Consider the following 21,695-nt stretch of genomic DNA (forward strand, 5'->3'; position numbering starts at 1 on the left):
TTTATCTTGCTCTTTATGGATAAGTTCAAATGGTATGGATTTATGGAATATAATGCTAACTCCGTTAGTTTTTTTTTTTTTTTTTTACATTACTACTATGATAGTGAGTGGGGTAATGAGATGAGAATATTTTGGTTAATTCCCTTTTTTGAAGTGGGGTTCTTGGAGAAACAATATACTTCCATTCTTATGAATTAGATCATGAAAAGCCTTGTATGTCTTAAATGGTAAATTAAGCCCTTTGGTGTTTATAGTGATTATACTAAATTTCTAGTCTGTTAATTGCAAAGCCATAGATTGTTTGAAGATTGGTAAGCATGTTTTCTTAGTGGTAAGTGCACTTTGTGTCATGGTTTGAGAATCGGTGTATCATTTAGGTTTTTTGTGAGTATACAATGTATAATTATACCAATCATACAAGTTCTAAAAAAGCCCTCGCTTGACCCCTCCACCCCTTCTAACTATCGACCAGTCTCCTTACATCCCTTTGCTTCAAAATGATTGGAACGACTGGTCTACAATCGGCTTACTCAATTTCTCACAACTAACTCCTTACTTGATCCACTACAATCTGGTTTCTGCCATAAACACTCAACAGAAACTGCTCCTGTTATCAGCTAAAGCAAAAAGCCACTACTCCTTACAAATTCTTCTTGACCTATCCACTGCCTTTGACACAGTCGACCAACCTCTCCTCCTAAAAATACTACATTCATTTGGCATCCGAGACATAGCCCTCTCCTGGTATGCCTCATATCTCTCAAACCGCTCTTTTTCAGTTTCCTTTAACAACATATCTTGCGATCCTATGCCTCTCTCAGTTGGAGTACCGCAAGGCTCTGTCTTGGGTCCCTTGCTTTTCTCTCTCTATACATCCTCCATTGGAAAACTAATAGCCTCCTTTGGATTCCAGTACCACTTATATGCTGAGGATACCCAAATCTATCTTTCCTCTCCTGATATCTCTCCCTCTTTACTCAACCAGATTTCCAATTGCCTCTCTGCAATTCACTCTTGGATGTCTTCACACTACCTCAAACTCAATCTGTCCAAAACTGAGCTGCTTCTTATTCCCCCCTCTTCGAGACATCCAACACCTGACATTTATCTGACAGTTGGAGACTTTATTCTAAACAGCTCACCCCAGGTCCGCTGTCCTGGGGTCACACCAGACTCAGAGCTCACATTCAACCCACATATACAAGCGCTTACCAAATCCTGCCATTCACACCTATGCAACATTTCCAGAATTCGTCCCTTCCTTACTCAAAAAACGAAAAAAAAAATACTTATTCATTCGCTCATTTTGTCACGCATTGATTATTGCAACCTACTCCTAAATTTCCTTCCAAAACACCGCCTCTCCTCCCTCCAATCTATAATTAATGATTCTGCTAGAGTCATCCACCTAAGTCGCCGATCTACATCAGCGGCTCTGCTCTGCCAGTCTCTACACTGGCTACCCATACACTCCAGAATACAGTTTTACCCTAACTTACAAACCACTAAACAGTCTAACTCCCAACTATATTTCCTCTCTTATGATGAAATATTCCCAATCCCGTCCCCTTCGATCAACCTCTGACCTATGTCTCTCCACTCCTGTAATCTCTACGTCCCACTCCCGCCTCCAAGACTTCGAACGTGCTGCTCCTGTCCTCTGGAACTCTCTACTCCGCTCCATAAGACTGTCTCCAACCTTGTATAGCTTCAGACGCTCCTTGAAAACCCACCTATTCAGAGAGGCGCACCATCTCCCCTCCATCCATCATCGGAACCAAACTAATACATGAACTGCCTGACTCACTACTGCAACAACAACTGATGTAATAAGCTACCCCAACCTTATGTCTCTGCACCCTAAACCTGTAGACTGTGAGCTCCCTGGAGCAGGGCCCTCTTCCTCCTGTACTAGATTTGTTTTATTTTGTTATGTTTTGTATTTTATCACAAATCCTTGTAATTGTATACCTCTATCATTGTACACAGCGCTACGGAATTTGGCGGCGCTATACAAATAAATGATAATAATAATAATAATAATAATAATAATAATAAACAGGTTTAACAAAACATAATTTGAGCTAAATACAACAAACAATTCCCCCTTAAGGGTTGTAGAGAATAAACATTACATTTTTCAATGTGTTGATAAAACATTTTCTAATACAATGTCAATGAACAAGATTATAAATCTATAGAGAAAAAAAGGAAATAGAAAGAAAACTAAATAAAGACAATACAATTTAAGAGGGAGCTTTAGGATCCCTAATTTGCAATATTTGTAGAGCTTATAGACTCTTCATAATGGAAGCCTAAACATTAAAGGGACACTGAACCCAAAAAATATATATTTTGTGATTCAGATAGAACATGCAATTTTAAGCAACTTTCTAATTTACTCCTATTAATATTTTTTCTTTGTTCTCTTGCTATCTTTATTTAAAAAAGAAGGCATCTAAACTAAGGAGCCAGACAATTTTTGGACAGCACTTGTTTATTTGTGGGGGAATTAGCCACTGATCAGCAAGAACAAATCAGGTTGTTCACCAAAAATGGACCGGCATCTAAACTTACATTCTTGCTTTTCAAATAAAGATACCAAGAGAATGAAGAAAAATTGATAATAGGAGTAAATTAGAAAGTTGATTAAAATTGCATGCTCTATCTGAATCACGAAAGAAAAAAAAAAATTGGGTCCCTTTAAGGCTAAAAGGCACTATTCTAGAAGTTAACTATATCAAAAGCAGTATGATCTCACCCATTTTCAGTCTGGGGACCAAGGGATTTCTTATGTCTTTAAAGGAAGATGTTTGCTACAAGGTTCTTTGAGGTCTTGGAGCTGATGCAGCTGGGAGATCCATCTGTGATCTTGGTAAAGAGGAGGTTTGGATATGGTCTGGGGTGGAAATGTTGATTTCTTTGCAGAATTCTTCTATGTTGTCTGGATCCATACAGTTTTCTTCTGACCATTACAAGATGGTTGTGAGGGGGAGAAATTCCCGCCTCCTTTGTAAAGTTCTTTGTCATAAATCTTTAAAAATGGATAACGTGGAGTCTTAGTAGCATAGTGATGTAGCATTTCTGGCTTTTTTCATTACATCCTCCTTATCTTGGTATTCACGGAAGCAAATTATTACGTGTCTTGGTGGTTGTCCTTCTTTTGGTTTGGGTCTTAGGGCTCTGTGGAACCTATCCATGGCAATTGGAAAATATAAATATGTGTCAAGAACATCTGGGGCAATTGATTCCGGTATACCTCTTATTCTTACATTTTGTCTTCTGCTCCGATTTTCAGTGTCCTCCAGTTTATCCTGGAGTTGCAATATAACATTGTTCTGAACTTGTACATTCTGTTGAAGATTTGCAATTTCAGATTGGTGTATTTCAGTATCTTCCTCTAAAGCTTCCACCCTATCCCCTATTTCATGCATCTCTTTGCGAAGTTCAGATATTTCTTCTTTACTGCAAGATTTAACCTGGACAATTAGAGGGGATAGATTCCAGAAGGGATTTTGAGACCTGTATGGACTCCACCATCTCAGGTGCTTGTGTCTCAGGAGAGATAAGTGAAGAAGTTGTCTTTTCTGAGGGCCCAGTGCAGGGCTCTGGAGATTCCAGAGGTTTGGAAAAGTTGTTAAGTGCTGTGGATGTACTGTGATGGCTTTTGAGAGTTCTCTCTGATTTAGATAGTCTCTTGGGTGACATTATTATTTTTATCAGTTAAACCAGAGGCACAAAGTTCCAGCTAAGCTAGTAGTCCCCAGATAGCTCTGTCCAGTAACAATATTAATTGTGGATAGTTTGCTGGTGCTTTCTGAGATATTCCCTTGATTGAAGCTAAGAGTATAGCTGTTTGTGTAAAGGAGTGATTTCAATGAGGTGCTGCCTTTATGCTCATGTGGCCAGCTTAGTAGGTATTCATATTCTGCTGCATATAGCTGTAATTTATTAAAGCTGGGTGATGTACAGATAATTAGGTGTAGGCTTCCACTTACTTCATCATTGTCTTGAGATGTAGCTTTGCAGTATGGTTGCGCCCATGTGGTCTATCTGAGATTTTGGAATCAGCGGATTCTGCTGGATATTTGAGCTGATTACATGTCACCCCAGCTTGTGATACTTCTGAAGTGTAAACTGCTGTCCACAGGATCAGGCCTCACTGTAATTTAAAAATCGTGATGTAGGCCGCGATTGAAGCCGGGGAACTAAATTTTGGGCCGTACCGGAAGATCTGGAAGGGATTGCTATAAATGTTCTTATTTGCGCTCTGGGTTCAGCTCATCATGTGGCAATCCTTTATGTGGGCTATCTGTGACTTTTAAAGCCAGATTTGGCTCAGTTTACAAGCATAATCCTTATTTAATTAGTGCATCCAGCAGGAGCTCACGCAATTTGCAGCCATTTACTTCAATGGCCAGCTGAGCCCCCCCAGAAAATCAAATTTTTACCCCATACATAGCAGAGAAAGCATACTTGAGAGATTCCAGAAAAGGGTAGAGCATAATCTTACTGATCTCTACAACACCACTAAGCAGGTTAATAAGAATCTAACTCAGGAAGAGAGGTTGGCACTAGAGAGCTTAAGTACCAAGGACAGGATAACAATAAGAGCTGCAGATAAAGGCGGCTCAGTGGTTGTAATGGACAAAACATTTTTTGTTAGTAAAGCATTGAGACACCTAAATGACCCACTACAGTAAAAGGTTTTGGAACAAGATCCCACTAAACACTTTCAAAGGCAATTGAGACGTTTAGTTAGTGAAGGCAAGGACCAAGGATTTATGGAAAGTGATACCTGTGATTACTTGCTGGTAGAGAATCCAACTGTACTTACTTTTAATCACTTCCCCAAGGTGCACAACTCCCTCAATAAGGTTGAAGGAAGACCAATAATGAGTGAGATAGGGTCTGTTTTTGAGAATGTGTCACAATGGCTGGATGACATACTCCAGCCATTAGTGGAAAGCCTTTCCAGCTACCTAAGGCACACCAAGCAACTTCTAATTGAAATGGACGAATGGAAATGGAAGAACTCCTATAGCTGGCTCACGGTTGATCTAAAGGCTCTCTACTCCTCTATCACTCACTCTAAAGGCCTAGAAGCCATTGATTTCTTTCTTAAGAGAAGCACTCAGTATAGTTCAGACTTTCGGAAACTTATATTGAGGGTAACCACGTTTTTACTTAGTCACAACTATTTCTGTTTTGAAGGAGTTTTTTTTGCCTACAGAAATATGGTACAGCTATGGGGGGCAAGTGTGCCCCTTCATATGCCAACCTTTTCTTGGGTTGGTGGGAGCTGTCCCACATCTGTGGAGGCACAAATCCTTTATTGGGACAAGTAGTACATTACAAACACTTCATTGATGACCTGCTCTTCATTTGGGAAGGAAATGGGTTTGAGGCAGAGGACTTTGTAAACTACTTAAAAACAAATGAGGCAGGAATAGATCTAACTTTTGAGTTTTCTCATGATACTATAACCTACCTGGACCTGGTCCTAAAAGGGGTTTTGGATGAGGAGGTCATTACTGATATCTTTAGAAAGCCGATAGCAGGTAATACACTGCTTCATGCTCGAAGCTGTCACCCGAGAAGGGTGTTGTTTAAATCAGTGGCTAACAGCCAATTTATCCATTTGAAACTGAATTGCAAAAAGGATGAGAGCTTTGAGCATCAGGCAGGCCTCCTAAATAACAGATTACAAGAAAGAGGCTATTCACAGAAACTCTTAGCACAGGTGAGGAATGATGTTGACAGACTGGACAGGAGTGACTTGTTGAAGGCTAAAACAAAATTACTAAGGTCTCAAATAAAATGATACCTGAGGTCACTTTCGTGACACAATTTAGCAACCAGTACCACCAAATTTGTAACATTATACACCGACACTTTAGAATGTTGTCAGCTGATGATCTGTTAATGGAAGTGGCCAGAAAACGTTGTAGGTTTGCTTTCAAAAAAGGAAAAAGCATTGGGAATTGGGTAGCCCCAACCAGACTAAGAAAGAAAGCAGAAAGACAGAGCTCATGGTTACAGCACAAAGGCACTTAAAAGTGCAGCTTTTTAACATTGTAAAGCGTGTGAATACCTACAGATGGGTGAGCAATTCTGTAGTGTTGTGAAGGGGAGGAATTTTTGCCAAAAAGAATGTACTAACTGTAGAACGACAAATTTAATTTACCTCATAAAAGTTATCAAAAAAGCTGTCAAAAAGCTGCGCATCAAGTACGGGGCGATGAGCAGCCGACTGTGATAGTTATAACTCATCCGATCTCGCTGCTCTTCGGCTTTTTATTGAGAAGCTGTCACTACGCACCCACACTAACTACACTGTTCTACCCCCTATACCGGTGCCTCCGGAGCCCCCCGCAACGAAATAAAGTTAGTAACCCCTAAACCGCCGCTCCTAGACCCCGCCGCAACTATAATAAATTCCAGCGTATTTGAGGTTGACGGCTTGATAACTAGAGGCCTATGTCTAGTGAAGTTAACGCTCTCCACTCGTAATCTAGCCCTTTATTGGCAATACAATAAAGTAACAAATACATTTGGATGCCCAGATAGTTTTTATCTATTGATTTTAAGAAACTTTCTTGCACCATTAGCAGATCCGTCTCATCAATAAAATTTGACAGGAGTTATTCTGGATGATTAGAGAATTGCAAATGTAGTATTTTTTCACAAAAGGTAATCTAGTAACTATAGACCTGCAAGTCTGACTTAAAAGGTGGAAAAATTAATAAAAAGCAAAAACAAATGGTTGTGTTTTACATTAGATAATATCAATAAGGTGGCAAACAAAGAGGAATAAGTTAATGTAGCTTATCTTGAACTCACACAACAAACTGCATACAGACTGCATGCATCAAAAGGATCGCTCATATCACAAGCTGAAAGTAAATGTGAACGTTTTAGCGCAATCATGATTTATGCTAGAATTATTACTGTGACCTGAGAGCTCTGGTTAACTGTTACGCGAGAGAAAAAAATGTCACAAAACACATAAAAAATACATTGAAATGTACAGTTACACTTAGAATAACACTATCTGTTAAAATTATTTTAAAAAATGCATAAAAAAGTTATAAGAGCTCAAAATTATGAGGTATTAGGCGTAAAAAAAAAGGCACGCAAAGGGCTTTAACATAGCGATATATACATTGCTAAATGTGTATATGTATGTATATATATATATATATATATATATATATATATATATATGTACTACACACAATTTAAGCATTTGGTTATGTTTGTTCTAGTGGTTAGGTACATTTTCAATTTAAGCATTTGGTTATGTTTGTTCTAGTGGTTAGGTACATTTTTCAATTTATTTAGGGTCCCATATGTTTTGCAAATTCAAAAGTACATCACTGTTTACGCCCTTTTGCCTTAGGCACTCATTCCATTCTTGGATAAGCCTCCAACAAATTTACACAGTACATTTTGAATTTGTGCCCTAGTCAAAATGGAAGTAATTGATGACTCCAGACTAGTCATCAGAAAACATCCATCACTATTTAGTTGGTGAAGTGGGTTAAGAAGCAGTGATCTAACAAAGGCACTGCGAAGCTGCTCGCACAGCTTCTTAAAGGGAGCACTAAGGGGCCGATTTATTAAAGTGCGAGCAGACATCGTTAAATGCCAACAGAATACGCTGTCGGCATTAGTCATTGCACAAGCATTTCACTAGGAGGTGTCAAACAACCGTTTTTAAACGTTTCGAGTGAATCTAGCCTTATACTTTAAACTTTAAAACCTATAGCATAAGGAGAGGTTGGGGAGAAAATGGGCTCTCACCTTCGTCTTTTTTTAAACGTTGCAAGGGAATCTAGCCTTATACTTTAAACTTTAAACCTATAACGTATCAAGTTATACTCTGACTGAGTTGATATATTTACAAATAGGATCACTATTTAAGTTACTTAAGTTGAACCATAAGTGTTGCAATGGAGGAACGAGGATAAACCTCCTTATTATTGTGCCAATAGAAATTGAATACAGGCAGTTATTGACATTGTAATAATTGAGCAGGTTTAGGAGATGAAGTGGATCTCCAAAATTATTATATACCACGAAGTTCAAGATAATGACTTGCAAACCAGATCCTTTATTTCAAACCGGGTGATACATCCCCTCATAATAAACAGTTAAAACTTAAGCTTTTTTAACGGTAAATCATCGGAGGGGTAAAAATCAATATACCTACTGCGATATTAAACCCAGTTATTGATCCACCTGAGCTATTATAGCATATACATAGTGCTAATATCTTTATGGCAGCTGACTAAGCCTCTCGGGAATATATATAGATAAATATTTTCATTAAGACTGAGACTTATTGTAGATCTCAAACCTGTTATTTTCTTATTTGAGTAGTTAAGATATTCTCAATAAAACAGGTTATACATTCCGTGAGAATTTATACTATCCAGCTACCAGATTTATCAACCACCTTTACTCAAAGGGGCTAGATTATTACACTGGGTATTCTGATCCAAATTTATTGCAGCAGTCTAATGATTCATTTTTAGATACGTATACAGAAATGTTCTGCTCGAGGTCAGATTGAGGCTCATGTCAGCATTAGACAAAATCATCAACAAACTTATAATGCTTATCTAAATATTTACATATCCACTCAAATATACGTATTATATTCCAGCTTTATTAATTAATTAATTATCTAGATAATTCTGTGGTATTTAAGTACTATGACTATGGATTAATACCTACACCCTAAGTCATAAAATACTAGGAACCAGTGGCATCCCATCTATCCTGCAATGATATTTTTGTGAGAGGAGTAATTCTTAGCCTGTACCTTTCTTAGCATATTTTCATGCATCACTTATTTAAGGTCTAGATATTATTGCCTTGTGTTTTTAACTCACTACCATTTATTTTAAAGTTGCCAATTAAAACTTATATTTTAACTCTTTTGTTCCATCTCAAATCCGCTACAAGTTGCTCTCCAATGTTCCATTACTTGAAGTATGGAATTTGAGTGCTTTAAGTTGTACATTCTTTGCAGACCTGTACTGCTTTTGGAAAAAAAGCTGTCAATCAACCCGATCGTATGCGATCAGGCAGATTGCTGTCTGCCGCCTCAGAGGTAGCGAACAAGTTAAGGAGCAGTGGTCTTATGACTGCTGTTTCTTAACTCCTGTTTCCGGGGAGCCCGAAGGCTCACGCGGAAACAGAGGCATTGGGGACGATACAGAGCTTGTTAAATCGGCCCCTAAGTGTTAAGAAAATGAAACATATGACAATATCTAAAGACCTTAATTTGCATAGCTTAGAAGAGAGACGGAAGCGAGGTTAAAATCAAGAGTATGAGGAAAAGATCACAATCAAAAATAGTTATAAAGATAAATGTAAAAGCAGACAATATATATTATATTTTTTAACTATCAACTAGTGCGTCAAAGGTGAATATGGGCATTATGATCTTAAGTCAGAGGGTACAAAGTTCAGGAATAATTTGCAGAAGCACCATAAATGGTGACAGATTCATAGAATAAACGCACAATTAAGGTTTTAGCGTAAGGGTAGAGGTGGTAAAGGAAAATACTGTAAGGGAATTTAAGAATGCCTGATACATACAAGTTATCGCTCAAGCGAAAGCCTCAGGTGCATGAACATCTGTAGAACTGATATTGTGATTGCTCTAAATTCTTCTCAAAAGGTTGCGCTACGTCAAAGTGAGCTAAGAAGTCGTTTAAATAGCATTGTTCTTCACTCTGAAGAAAATGTTATGTTTAATGTATATATAATGTAAATTTATAAATGGAGCGATAAATATCATTGCTATATTATATTAATAAAAAAATTATATTTAAATTTCAATAAATGCTGCAGACCCTTTAAAAATGAATAGAATATTTGATAAAGAAAGACAGTTAGAGAAATACTTTATAGGGGCATATTTAAGAAGGTGCGAGCGAACATGATCCGATATTGCGGATCATGTCCGCCGCACATTGATAAATGCCGACAGCATACGCTCTTGGCATTTATCATTGAACCAGCATTTCTTGTGAAATGTTTGTGCAATGCCGCCCCCCCCTAGGAGGGAGTGTCAATTATCCCGATTGTATCAGATTGGGATGATTGCAGTCCGCCCCCTAAAAGGTGTCTAACAAGTTAAGGAGCAGCAGTCTTACGATTTTGTGCGTGCTGGGTTAGCGATCATGCAAGAACTTTTTACTTTCAACTTGTTATACAAAATTATGAGGTATTAGGTGTAAAAAAAAAGGCATGCAAAGGGCTTTAACATAGCGATATATACATTGCTAAATGTGTATATGTATGTATATATATATATATATATTATATATATATATATATATATATATATATATATATATATATATATATATATATATATATGTACTACACACAATGTCAGCGTTTGGTTATGTTTGTTCTAGTGGTTAGGTACATTTTTCAATTTATTTAGGGTCCGATATGTTTTGCAAATTCTAAAGTACATCACTGTTTACGCCCTTTTGCCTTAGGCACTCATTCCATTCTTGGATAAGCCTCCAACAAATTTACACAGCACATTTTGAATTTGTGCCCTAGTCAAAATGGAAGTAATCGATGACTCCAGACTAGTCATCAGAAACCATCCATTAACTGGCTGTTCATGCTTGTGAAGTGATCAGTAAGGTAATCTGCTCATCATTCTGAAGTCATCACAAAGAAATGTTTACCTTAGCTGATGACTTTAAAAGTCAGATGATGTGCAAATGACTTCTAAAGTAGTTTTATGATCATCAAATGACTCAATGAATACAAAACTATTTAAGCTCAACCATTCAAGCTGGTTCCTCTCCTACTAGATCTCCTTTTGTCTAAACACTCACAAATTGTACTCTATGCCCAAGAGTGGCTTCCTACTAATATAAAATCCTGCTGAAAGTGTGTTTACGTTATCTGTTTGGTGAGATCTAAAATTGCTTAATCAGGGTATAGGAAGACTACTTTCTAGAGGGGTATTTAAAGTTTTCTTCTTTTTGGGATTCTAAAATTACACATTATACCTCCTGTATGACCATTTAATTCTATAGAAAATGAGGTGTTACTTTGGTACATTTAGTAACTTTTGTTGAGACAGTCATAACTATTGTAACCTTAGCTTATCATATGTCAATGTCTTTTGAGTACCATTATATATAGATACAAATGGATGATTGAACACATGATTGTTACCTACAATTTAAAACATTCAACTACCAAAATGATGTATTTAGGATGTAGAAATTAAAAGATTAATCAGAGATCCAATGATACTTTACTGACAGTAACAAAAGAACAGGAATAGATTATTATTTCAGACAATTTGGTAAACAATTAATCAGTGCAGTAGATAAGGTCAGTGGACTTATTGGTTACATAGGAAGACATATTAGCAGTAGAAAAAGTTATATTCTTATGCTACATTATTAATCACGATTTAGATCTGCTCTTGATTATTAAATACACATCTTGAGTCAAAAAATATTTAGATTGACATAAATAAACTAGAAACTAATCAATGGAGAGCAACTAAAATAGTACATAGAGCAACATTTCACATCTCTGCAAAGCATTGTGGCTAGCGGGCAGCAATACGCTGCCTGTGTTTACAATTGCACACAAGGCAAAGTGTGCAACGCCACCCCCTGCTTGCATGCGGCCAATCGTGTGTGACCAGACGCTGTTAACTGCCCAGGGGGATTGAGTTCTGTCACTATTTAGTTGGTGAAGTGGGTTAAGAAGCAGTGATCTAACAAAGGCACTGCATAGCTGCTCGCACAGCTTCTTAAAGGGAGCACTAAGGGGCCGATTTATTAAAGTGCGAGCAGACATCGTTAAATGCCAACAGAATACGCTGTCGGCATTTGTCATTGCACAAGCATTTCACTAGGAGGTGTCAAACAACCGTTTTTAATCGTTTCGAGTGAATCTAGCCTTATACTTTAAACTTTAAAACCTATAGCATAAGGAGAGGTTGGGGAGAAAATGGGCTCTCACCTTCGTCTTTTTTAATCATTGCGAGGGAATCTAGCCTTATACTTTAAACTTTAAACCTATAACGTATCAAGTTATACTCTGACTGAGTTGATATATTTACAAATAGGATCACTATTTAAGTTACTTAAGTTGAACCATAAGTGTTGCAATGGAGGAACGAGGATAAACCTCCTTATTATTGTGCCAATAGAAATTGAATACAGGCAGTTATTGACATTGTAATAATTGAGCAGGTTTAGGAGATAAAGTTGATCTCCAAAATTATTATATACCACGAAGTTCAAGATAATGACTTGCAAACCAGATCCTTTATTTCAAACCGGGTGATACATCCCCTCATAATAAACAGTTAAAACTTAAGCTTTTTTAACGGTAAATCATCGGAGGGGTAAAACTCAATATACCTATATGGCAGCTGACTAAGCCTCTCGGGAATATATATAGATAAATATCTTCATTAAGACTGAGGCTTATTGTAGATCTCAAACCTGTTATTTTCTTATTTGAGTAGTTAAGATATTCTCAATAACACAGGTTATACATTCCGTGAGAATTTATACTATCCAGCTACCAGATTTATCAACCACCTTTACTCGAAGGGGGTATATCTATACACTGGGTATTCTGATTCAAATTTATTGCAGCAGTTTAATGATTCATTTTTAGATACGTATACAGAAGTGTTCTGCTGGAGGTCAGATTGAGGCTCATGTCAGCATTAGACAAAATCATCAACAAACTTATAATGCTTATCTAAATATTTAGATATTCACTCAAATATACGTATTATATTCCAGCTTTATTAATTAATTATCTAGATAATTCTGTGATATTTAAGTACTATGACTAAGGATTAAAACCTACATCCTAAGTCATAGAATACTAGGAACCAGTGGCATCCCATCTATCCTGTAATGATATTTTTGTGAGAGGTGTAATTCTTAGCATGTACCTTTCTTAGCATATTTCCATGCAGCACTTATTTAAGGTCTAGATATTATTGCCTTGTGTTTTTAACTCACTACCATTTAGTTTAAAGTTGCCAATTAAAACTTATATTTTAACTCTTTTGTTCCATCTCAAATCCGCTACAAGTTGCTCTCCAATGTTCAATTACTTGAAGTAGGGAATTTGAGTGCTTTAAGTTGTACATTCTTTGCAGACCTGTACTGCTTTTGGAAAAAAAGGTGTCAATCAACCCTGTCGTATGCGATCAGGCAGATTGCTGTCCGCCGTCTCAGAGGTAGCGGACAAGTTAAGGAGCAGTGGTCTTAAGACTGCTGTTTCTTAACTCCTGTTTCCGGGGAGCCTGAAGGCTCACGCGGAAACAGAGGCATTGGGGACGATACAGAGCTTGTTAAATCGGCCCCTAAGTGTTAAGAAAATGAAACATATGACAATATCTAAAGACCTTAATTTGCATATCTTAGAAGATAGAAGGAAGCGAGGTGAAAATCAAGAGTATGAGGAAAAGATCACAATCAAAAATAGTTATAAAGATAAATGTAAAAGCAGACAATATATATTATAACTATTATAACTATCAACTAGTGCGTCAAAGGTGAATATGGGCATTATGATCTTAAGTCAGAGGGTACAAAGTTCAGGAATAATTTGCAGAAGCACCATAAATGGTGACAGATTCATAGAATAAACGCACAATTAAGGTTTTAGGGTAAGGGTAGAGGTGGTAAAGGAAAATACTGTAAGGGAATTTAAGAATGCCTGATACATACAAGTTATCGCTCAAGCGAAAGCCTCAGGTGCATGAACATCTGTAGAACTGATATTGTGATTGCGCTAAATCCTTCTCCTCATAGACGTCAATAGGGTGCGCTACGTCAAAGTGAGCTAAGAAATAGTTTGAATAGCATTGTTCTTCACTCTGAAGAAAGCTTTATGTTTAATATATATATAATGTAAATTTATAAATGGAGCGATAAATATCATTGCTATATTATATTAATAGAAAAATTATATTTACATTTCAATAAATGCTGCAGACCCTTTAAAAATGAATAGAATATTTGATAAAGAAAGACAGTTAGAGAAATACTTTATAGGGGCATATTTAAGAAGGTACGAGCGAACATGATCCGATATTGCGGATCATGTCCGCCGCACATCGATAAATACCGACAGCATACGCTCTTGGCAGTTATCATTGCACCAGCAGTTCTGGTGAACTGCTGGTGCAACGCCGCCCCCTGCAGATTCGGGAACAATCAGCCGTTAGCAGTGGGTGTCAATCAACCTGATCGTATTGGGTCGGGTTGATTTTCGGCGATGTCTGTCCGCCGCCTCAGAGCAGGTGGACAGGTTATGGAGCAGTGGTCTTTAGATCGCTGCTTCATAACTTGTGTTTCTGGCAAGCCTGAAGGATCACCAGAAACACAGGGCATCAATCTCCACACAAAGCTTGATAAATAGGCTTCACTGTGTTCCATGGTATATCTAATGCCTTAGAAATTATTTTGTACCCTTCTCCTGACTGATACCTTTTAACAATGAGATCCCTCTGATGCTTTAGAAGCTCTCTGTGGGTGTTCAACCCACAGAGAGCAACCATATTATTTTAGTTTTTTATTTTTATTTCCCTTTACCTAAAAGATTTTAGTTTGTTTTACAATTGAGTTGTACAGTTTATAGGTCACATTAAAGGTGGAAAAAGTTCTGAACTGATTTATCTTTGTCTCAATTGTTTACATCACAGAAACCTGACATTTTAACAGGGGTGTGTAGACTTTTTATATCCACTTATGTATCTCTATGTTAAAGCCTTTTTTTTCCACACCTGAGACCTCATCTCTTTGAGTCCTTATAACTTTTTATTGCATTTATTTTTTTCGAGAGTTAACCATAACACTGTGGTTGCTCTACCCCAACGCGCGTTTAAATTCAATTGTGCTCAAGTGATCGCGTTTACTTTTAATTTGTAATATGCAAGCTATTTCCAATGCGCAGACAGTTGCGATAAACCCAATATAGCTCTTGCGCAACTGTTAGCGTGCGACTCCTAATCTGGCGCTTATTTGGTGCACATATTTTTTTTAAATCTCTTACTCTTTATGCTAGGGAATAGATTTATTGAGCAGCGGATACTGCAATCTACCCCCGAAGTTTCAGGTCCATCTGAAACTTAAGAAGCAGAGGTCATAAGACCGCTGCTCCTTAACTTATTAGAGGCGATGATTGACACCCCCTGCTAGCGGCCGATTGGCCACGAATGTGCAGAGGGCGGCATAGCACAAGCATTTCACTAGAAATGCTTGTGCAATGTTAAATGCCGACAGCGTATGGGTCTGACAGTTATTAAATCTACCCCTAGATCTCCACTTGCGTTAATTTGACTTCCTCAAATTTAAGTTGTACTATAGCAAATGTGTTTACTTTCAACTTGTAATATGTGTGCAAGTTAGCTTGGGCACGATATTGGTTTGTGCACCACTTGTAATCTTGCCCAGAGTAAGTGCTACTGCATTATCTTTTTATTATTCACATCTTGATTATGCAATTCTACTTTACTTAACCCTTTGAGTGCTTATGACGGCTCTGAGCCGTCAAATAGTTCTTCACTCTGGTGCTAATGATGGCTCAGAGCCGTCATGAGCACTCTCCCACCTTGAGGGAGATCTGGGGACTCCTAACCGCTCCTACCCCGGCGATCACACCTGCAGAGTGACAGGCATCGCCGGTGCTTCATGTGAAGTGCAGTGACTTCACGCGCAATAACGTGATGACATCACCACGCAACTTTATTTATACTTAACAATGTTAAGTATAGGAGGAGGGGGCATGCTGCTTAGAAGCCTGTATCTCCGGCATCTAAGCAGCTACAGACCCCGAAGACCCACTTTTGGAAAGGTAATCGCCTAACCTTTCCAACAGTGTAAGTCTTGGGGGTCTGTAAAAATAAAAAAGTTAAAAAAACATTTTTTCAAAAATTTAAAAAATGTAAAAAAACATAGAAAATATTAGCACCCTGGTGGGAAAGTGCTTAGCACTCAACGGGTTAAAGGGACACTAAACACAAAAATGTTCTTTAATGATTCAGATAGAGCATGCCATTTTAAGCAACTTTCTAATTTACTCCTATTATCAATTTTTCTTTGTTCTCTTGATATCTTTAAAATGCAAGAATGTAAAGCTGAGAGGCTGGCCCATTTTAGGTACAGCACCCTGAATAGCTCTTGCTTATTAGTGGCTACATTTAACCACCAATAACCAAGTGTAACCCAGGTACTGAACCCAAAATGGGCCGGCTTCTAAGCTTTACAGTACTGCTTTTAAAATAAAGATGACAAGAGAATGAAGAAACATTGATAATAGGAGTAAATTAGAAAGTTGCTTAAAATTTCTGCTCTATCTGAATCATTAAAGAAAATGTTGTGTTTAGTATCTCTTTAATTTTTTTTTAAAATAATTATCTACTTCTATAGACTACCATAGAGTTTACAACAGGAACTAGAAAAAATATATATGCATGGTATATAAAACAATTAAGCTTTACATTGCAAGATATCTGCATGCAAAATAAATGTAAAGGAGAGGGGGAGAGAGAGAGCAAAAGAGAGGGGGAGAGAGAGAGCAAAAGAGAGGGGGAGAGAGAGAGCAAAAGAGAGGGGGAGAGAGAACACAAAAGAGATGGGGGGAAAGAGAGCTAAATAGAGGGGGAAAGAGAGAGCAAAAGAGAGAGGTGAGAGAGAGAGCAAGGGGTGGGACCGCTGTACTGCAAAAAATGGCCCGTGTACACAGGCTTTAGGACTAGTAAAACATATTCTGCTATGTGCAGAACATTGGAATGTGAAATATTTACAGTAAATACATAGTTAAAAGTTTATTAAATATGAATATTGCATAAATATGCTTTTACATGTTTTCCTCTACTTAATGGGAAAAGGTTCCAATGCACTTATATGTATATATACTATATATACTGTATGTATACAGTACATATATATTTATGTGTTTATATGTGTATATATGTCTGCAAATACATATATATATATTTTTTGTTTTATATACACATTTTTTGTTTATATATATATATATATATATATATATATATATATATATATATATATATATATATATATATATAGATATATATATATATATATATATATATATATATACATGTTTAGACATGTATCTGTATTTATATCAATGTTAAAGTCTTCTCCTGGCTTTTTTTTTCTAACACCCGCGATCTCCTATTTTTGAGACCATATAACTTTTGTGTGCATTTTTTTTTTTCTAAATAATCTTTATAAGACAGTGTTATTATGAGTGTAAGTGTACTTTGTAATGTATTTTTGATGTTTTGTGACACTTTTTATTTTCGGAAAAAATCTGAGATCGCTGAAAGGATTCTAGCATAAATTGCCATTGCGCTAGTGCAATTGGGATTTCGGTTCAGCTTGTAATATGAGCGCAAATTTAAACGGAGAGAAAACATTCGCAAAAACCCTCACAAAATCGTTTGTGCTCCATTTGTTATCTAGCCCTTAGGAAATTATGACACCATTGCTGCTATTTACTATGAACGCCAATGACAATGACACAAAAATCTAAAAAAAATATTGCTTTTCATATGGTGGCATTTTCCTATATTATATATATTATTTATGCAAACTAAAGTTATTTTCTACAAATGTTTGGTCTGTATAATTTGTTTGGGTACCTCACAAAAAAAAGCAGTTAATGGGTTAAAATTCATATAGTGCATTTATTGAACCACTTCCCAGTGCTAAAGGTAGGCTATAACGGTAATAAGTTTCAAAACAAGCGTGTGGAGGTTTAGTTGTTTCTTGCAAGAAGGGTAATGATCAGTTATGTTCTTCAGGCTGATATAGTCCTTATCTGATGCTAACTTTATCTATTTTAAGCAAGCAGTATTTAGTAATATGTAAAATTCCTTATCTTTATATATACATCTAGCACGTCATGAATTGATCAATAAAATGTCTTTACGAGAGCAGAATAGTATGACGTTTGTAAGTGTTCCTTTGATCCCAATATACTGGTGGTAATTAAAGGACAATTCTATAAAATTACTACAGATATAACTGAGGTTATTTAACTTCAGACAAGTATTGTGAATCAGATAGACTGAATAGCACAGCCAGCTCTACTGCTGTCAGTGTGTTCACATAACGTGTTAAAATGAACTACTTTGAAATTCTGTGCTCTTACTTATTTTGCTGGCTTGTGCTCGTAGTACATTCCCAGGGAATCTCAACTGGTATGTACATCATTTTATTTTATTTTCAATTTATGTGATTTAATAAGCCTAGGTTGGTCTTTATAGACTCTATATTCTAGTCTAACATATATATATATATATATATATATATATATATAATACTATATAATACGTGTTATATAAACATCTAGATTTGTACATTTAACCAATGAGGACTTAAAAAAATCATAGATATCAGGAAGCTGTAATTTAAAATATTCTACTTCTAGCTCAAATACACAGATTTAGATGTCTAAGCTATTATCTAGATCCACAGGAACAGGGTCCTCAATTCCCCCTGTATTCGTTTGTTCAATTTTGTCTGGTGTTTTATATTGTATTGTACTGTACTTTTTATCTTTGTACCCATGGACAGCACTGCGGAATCTGTTGCCGCTTTATAAATAAATAATAATAATAATTATGTGGCTATTCAAATGGAAAATAATGGCTTAGAATATGAAGCCAAAAATCTCCAAGCTACATTTATTTTTATTTTTATTTTCTACATTGTCTTACAGATTGTAATGAGAGCTTCAATCTTTCTATGTGTTTTTTTTATTAAATATATAAATCCATTATTAATGTTATTAATTATTAATAATAATAATAATAATAATAATATTAATGAAAAATACTAATAAATGTTTTATTAATTATAATAATATTTATATTCATATAATAAAAAAGCATGTAAAAAAATAAAATAAAAAGCTTACCTATTTTAAATAAAAAAAATTAAAAAAACTAATTTGATAGGTTTTTATCATTATATATTTTAATGCATAGATTAAGTTCATGTTAGTTGTTTTTTTAATGTAAACTTATTTCCATAATTGAAAGAAAAAATATATTCATAATGAATATATTTTAGAATAGATTGCAGAATATATCTCCAAACATATATATTAATGAGGAAGAAATCTTTGATAAGCTTTTCAGCTGGAATGCAAATTTTCAGAATACAATAAGAAAGTTGGTATAACTGATACTGGTACACATATACTTGTTTAATAGCAAAGATGACATATTTGGCATTTGATTACCTAAAGTTTACCATCACTTACCATATGTTTTATTTGTTGGATAATATTCTATTTGCTTACCTATGCTTTGTCATTTGCATCTGGACAGATTCTTAATAGATCAGTTGTGCATGACAAATGTTAAAGCTACTGAAGGCTATACATTTATTTAGATACAAATTAAAAAATATATATAATATATATTTTATAGTTGTCATTACTAAGAGAAACATTCTTCAATTAAAAAGTTTGCTGGCTAATGCATTCATCATTTATAATATGTGCTCAATAATTATGTGGTTGATCACTATATTTCAGAAAAGTTTATCTAATAAGATTTGGAATTTTGATAAATCATTTGATAAGCTTGTATGATCAACCCCTTAATTTTTATTGTCATATTAGCATAATAATCCATTCTACAATAAATTCATTTAAAAATATTATTAGTAATAATATTTGGATGACCTATTTCTCAGATGTAGTATTATCTTTGTGACCCATTTCTAAATTGGTTTGTCCATTGTAATAATAGTTGGGTGACCCATCCATTCCTTAAATGCACATTATCTACAGAAAGAGCTGTCTATTCTAAACAACTCTACCTAATTAAAACTAATGTTTTCCCTGGAAACATTTACTCTATTAGTAAATACCCACTAAAACCTATTTTTCCCATTTACATGATCACTAAATAGCCAAATTTAATTTACTTCATATGACCTTCCATCTCTGTCACTTCAAGATACCCCAAATCTCCTCTTCACAACTTTCCCAACAGCTACATTTCCCAGTATTTTATCCAAATACACAAAATACAAATTAACCTTCCTCTAGATTACCCTCTATTACTCAATCTACTCCTCATTCACACCCTCCAATCTAAATGATCCCTAAAGTTAAATACCCACCTCTGATTTAAACTACCCCATGCAATCCCCATGCCTGCAACAGTGACATCTAGATAATCCCTAAGACAAATCCCCCACTGCAACATACCACCTTAAATTTAAGCAAACCTCATCCCCCATCACAAATGCCCAGCAACTAACCTTTCCTAATGCTTAATTACTAAAATAATGACTACCTTAAAAAAGCAACATTAATGAAACCCACAGTTCACTTGCAAGACACCCTCCTCAAGAAGATTCTTCTACTTGTAACTTCTTCCCACCATTCAGAAACAGGTCCCCCCTTCTTTTGCATCTAACTGCAGTATTTTTAAAGGGACAGTCAAGTCCAAAAAAACCTTTCATTTTTCAAATAGGGCATGTAATTTTAAACAACTTTCCAATTTACTTTTATCAACAATTTTGCTTTGTTCTCTTGGTATTCTAGTTGAAAGCAAACCTAGGAAGGCACATATGATAATTTCTAAGCCCTTGAAGGCCACCTCTATTTTATTTACTTTTCACAGCAGGGGAGAGCAAGCTCATGTAGGTCATATAGATAGCATTGTGATCAGGCCCGTGGCTAGTGGCAGACACTGCACTAATTGGCTAAAATGCAAGTCAATAGACTAAAAGTCATGTGATTAGGGGCGGTCAGGAGATGCTTAGATACAAGTTAGTCACAGAAGTAAAAAGTGTATTAATATAACAATTGTGGTTATGCAAAACTGGGGAATGGGTAATAAAGGGATTATCTATCTTTTTAAACAACAAAAATTCTGGTGTTGACTGTCCCTTTAAGGATTACATTCAATATTTTGAACCAATTAACCAGTCAGGATTACATGGGCTGGTTCTCTACCAAAACAGAGTCCTACCATTGATCTGATGGCTAATTTAATTTACAAATTATAATAATCCAAAGGTATTGTCAGGGTACCTGTGAATAACATTAAATAAACTACATATATATACATACATTTTGATATTTTATGTCAGCTAAGATCTCCTCTGACATGAATTGAGTGGGCTATGGCCACAACATACCAAACCCCTTTTCCTGATTACAGAACATCAGAGAACAAAGAAATTGTTTTCAAAGGTTTACTGCCTAAGGTGTGAAGTTAAATTTCCTATCAGATCACCACTGACCCCTCAAGACATCTAAGAGAGAGCAAAAGGGAAACATTTGTTTCAATTAGTGAAATTGACGAACTCGTGCAATGAGATAGTCAGTCTACAATATTCAACTCTTTTGAAGCTTAAGTATATGGAGAGAAAAAACAGTTTTACAGGGAAAGTTACCATTCACACTTCGACGCAAATTGGTACATGCTGAGTTTTCAATAAACATCCTCCCCAGACTTGGTGACAACTTAGATTTTAAATAGCAGAATGTATATTTAGAAAGTCATATAAATTATTTGTCTATAATTTTCAAATCTATTTAAAATACTCAAATAACATATATATATATATATATATATATATATATATATATATATATAT

General features: G+C 35.8%; 1 protein-coding gene across 1 annotated transcript in view; it reads left to right on the top strand.

Moving 5' to 3' along the window:
• The first annotated feature begins 4,784 nt into the window (after window positions 1–4,784).
• LOC128636538 (uncharacterized) overlaps window positions 4,785–21,695 on the top strand; it is a 42,672-nt gene continuing 25,761 nt past the window's right edge. The window contains exons 1-2 of the mRNA XM_053689536.1: window positions 4,785–5,171; window positions 5,303–5,561. Of these exons, the coding sequence (XP_053545511.1) occupies window positions 4,785–5,171; window positions 5,303–5,561 (646 nt within the window). The remainder of the gene's footprint in view (window positions 5,172–5,302; window positions 5,562–21,695) is intronic.

Source organism: Bombina bombina, chromosome 7 (genome assembly GCF_027579735.1).
Source record: "Bombina bombina isolate aBomBom1 chromosome 7, aBomBom1.pri, whole genome shotgun sequence".
NCBI classification, from domain to species: Eukaryota; Metazoa; Chordata; class Amphibia; order Anura; family Bombinatoridae; genus Bombina; species Bombina bombina.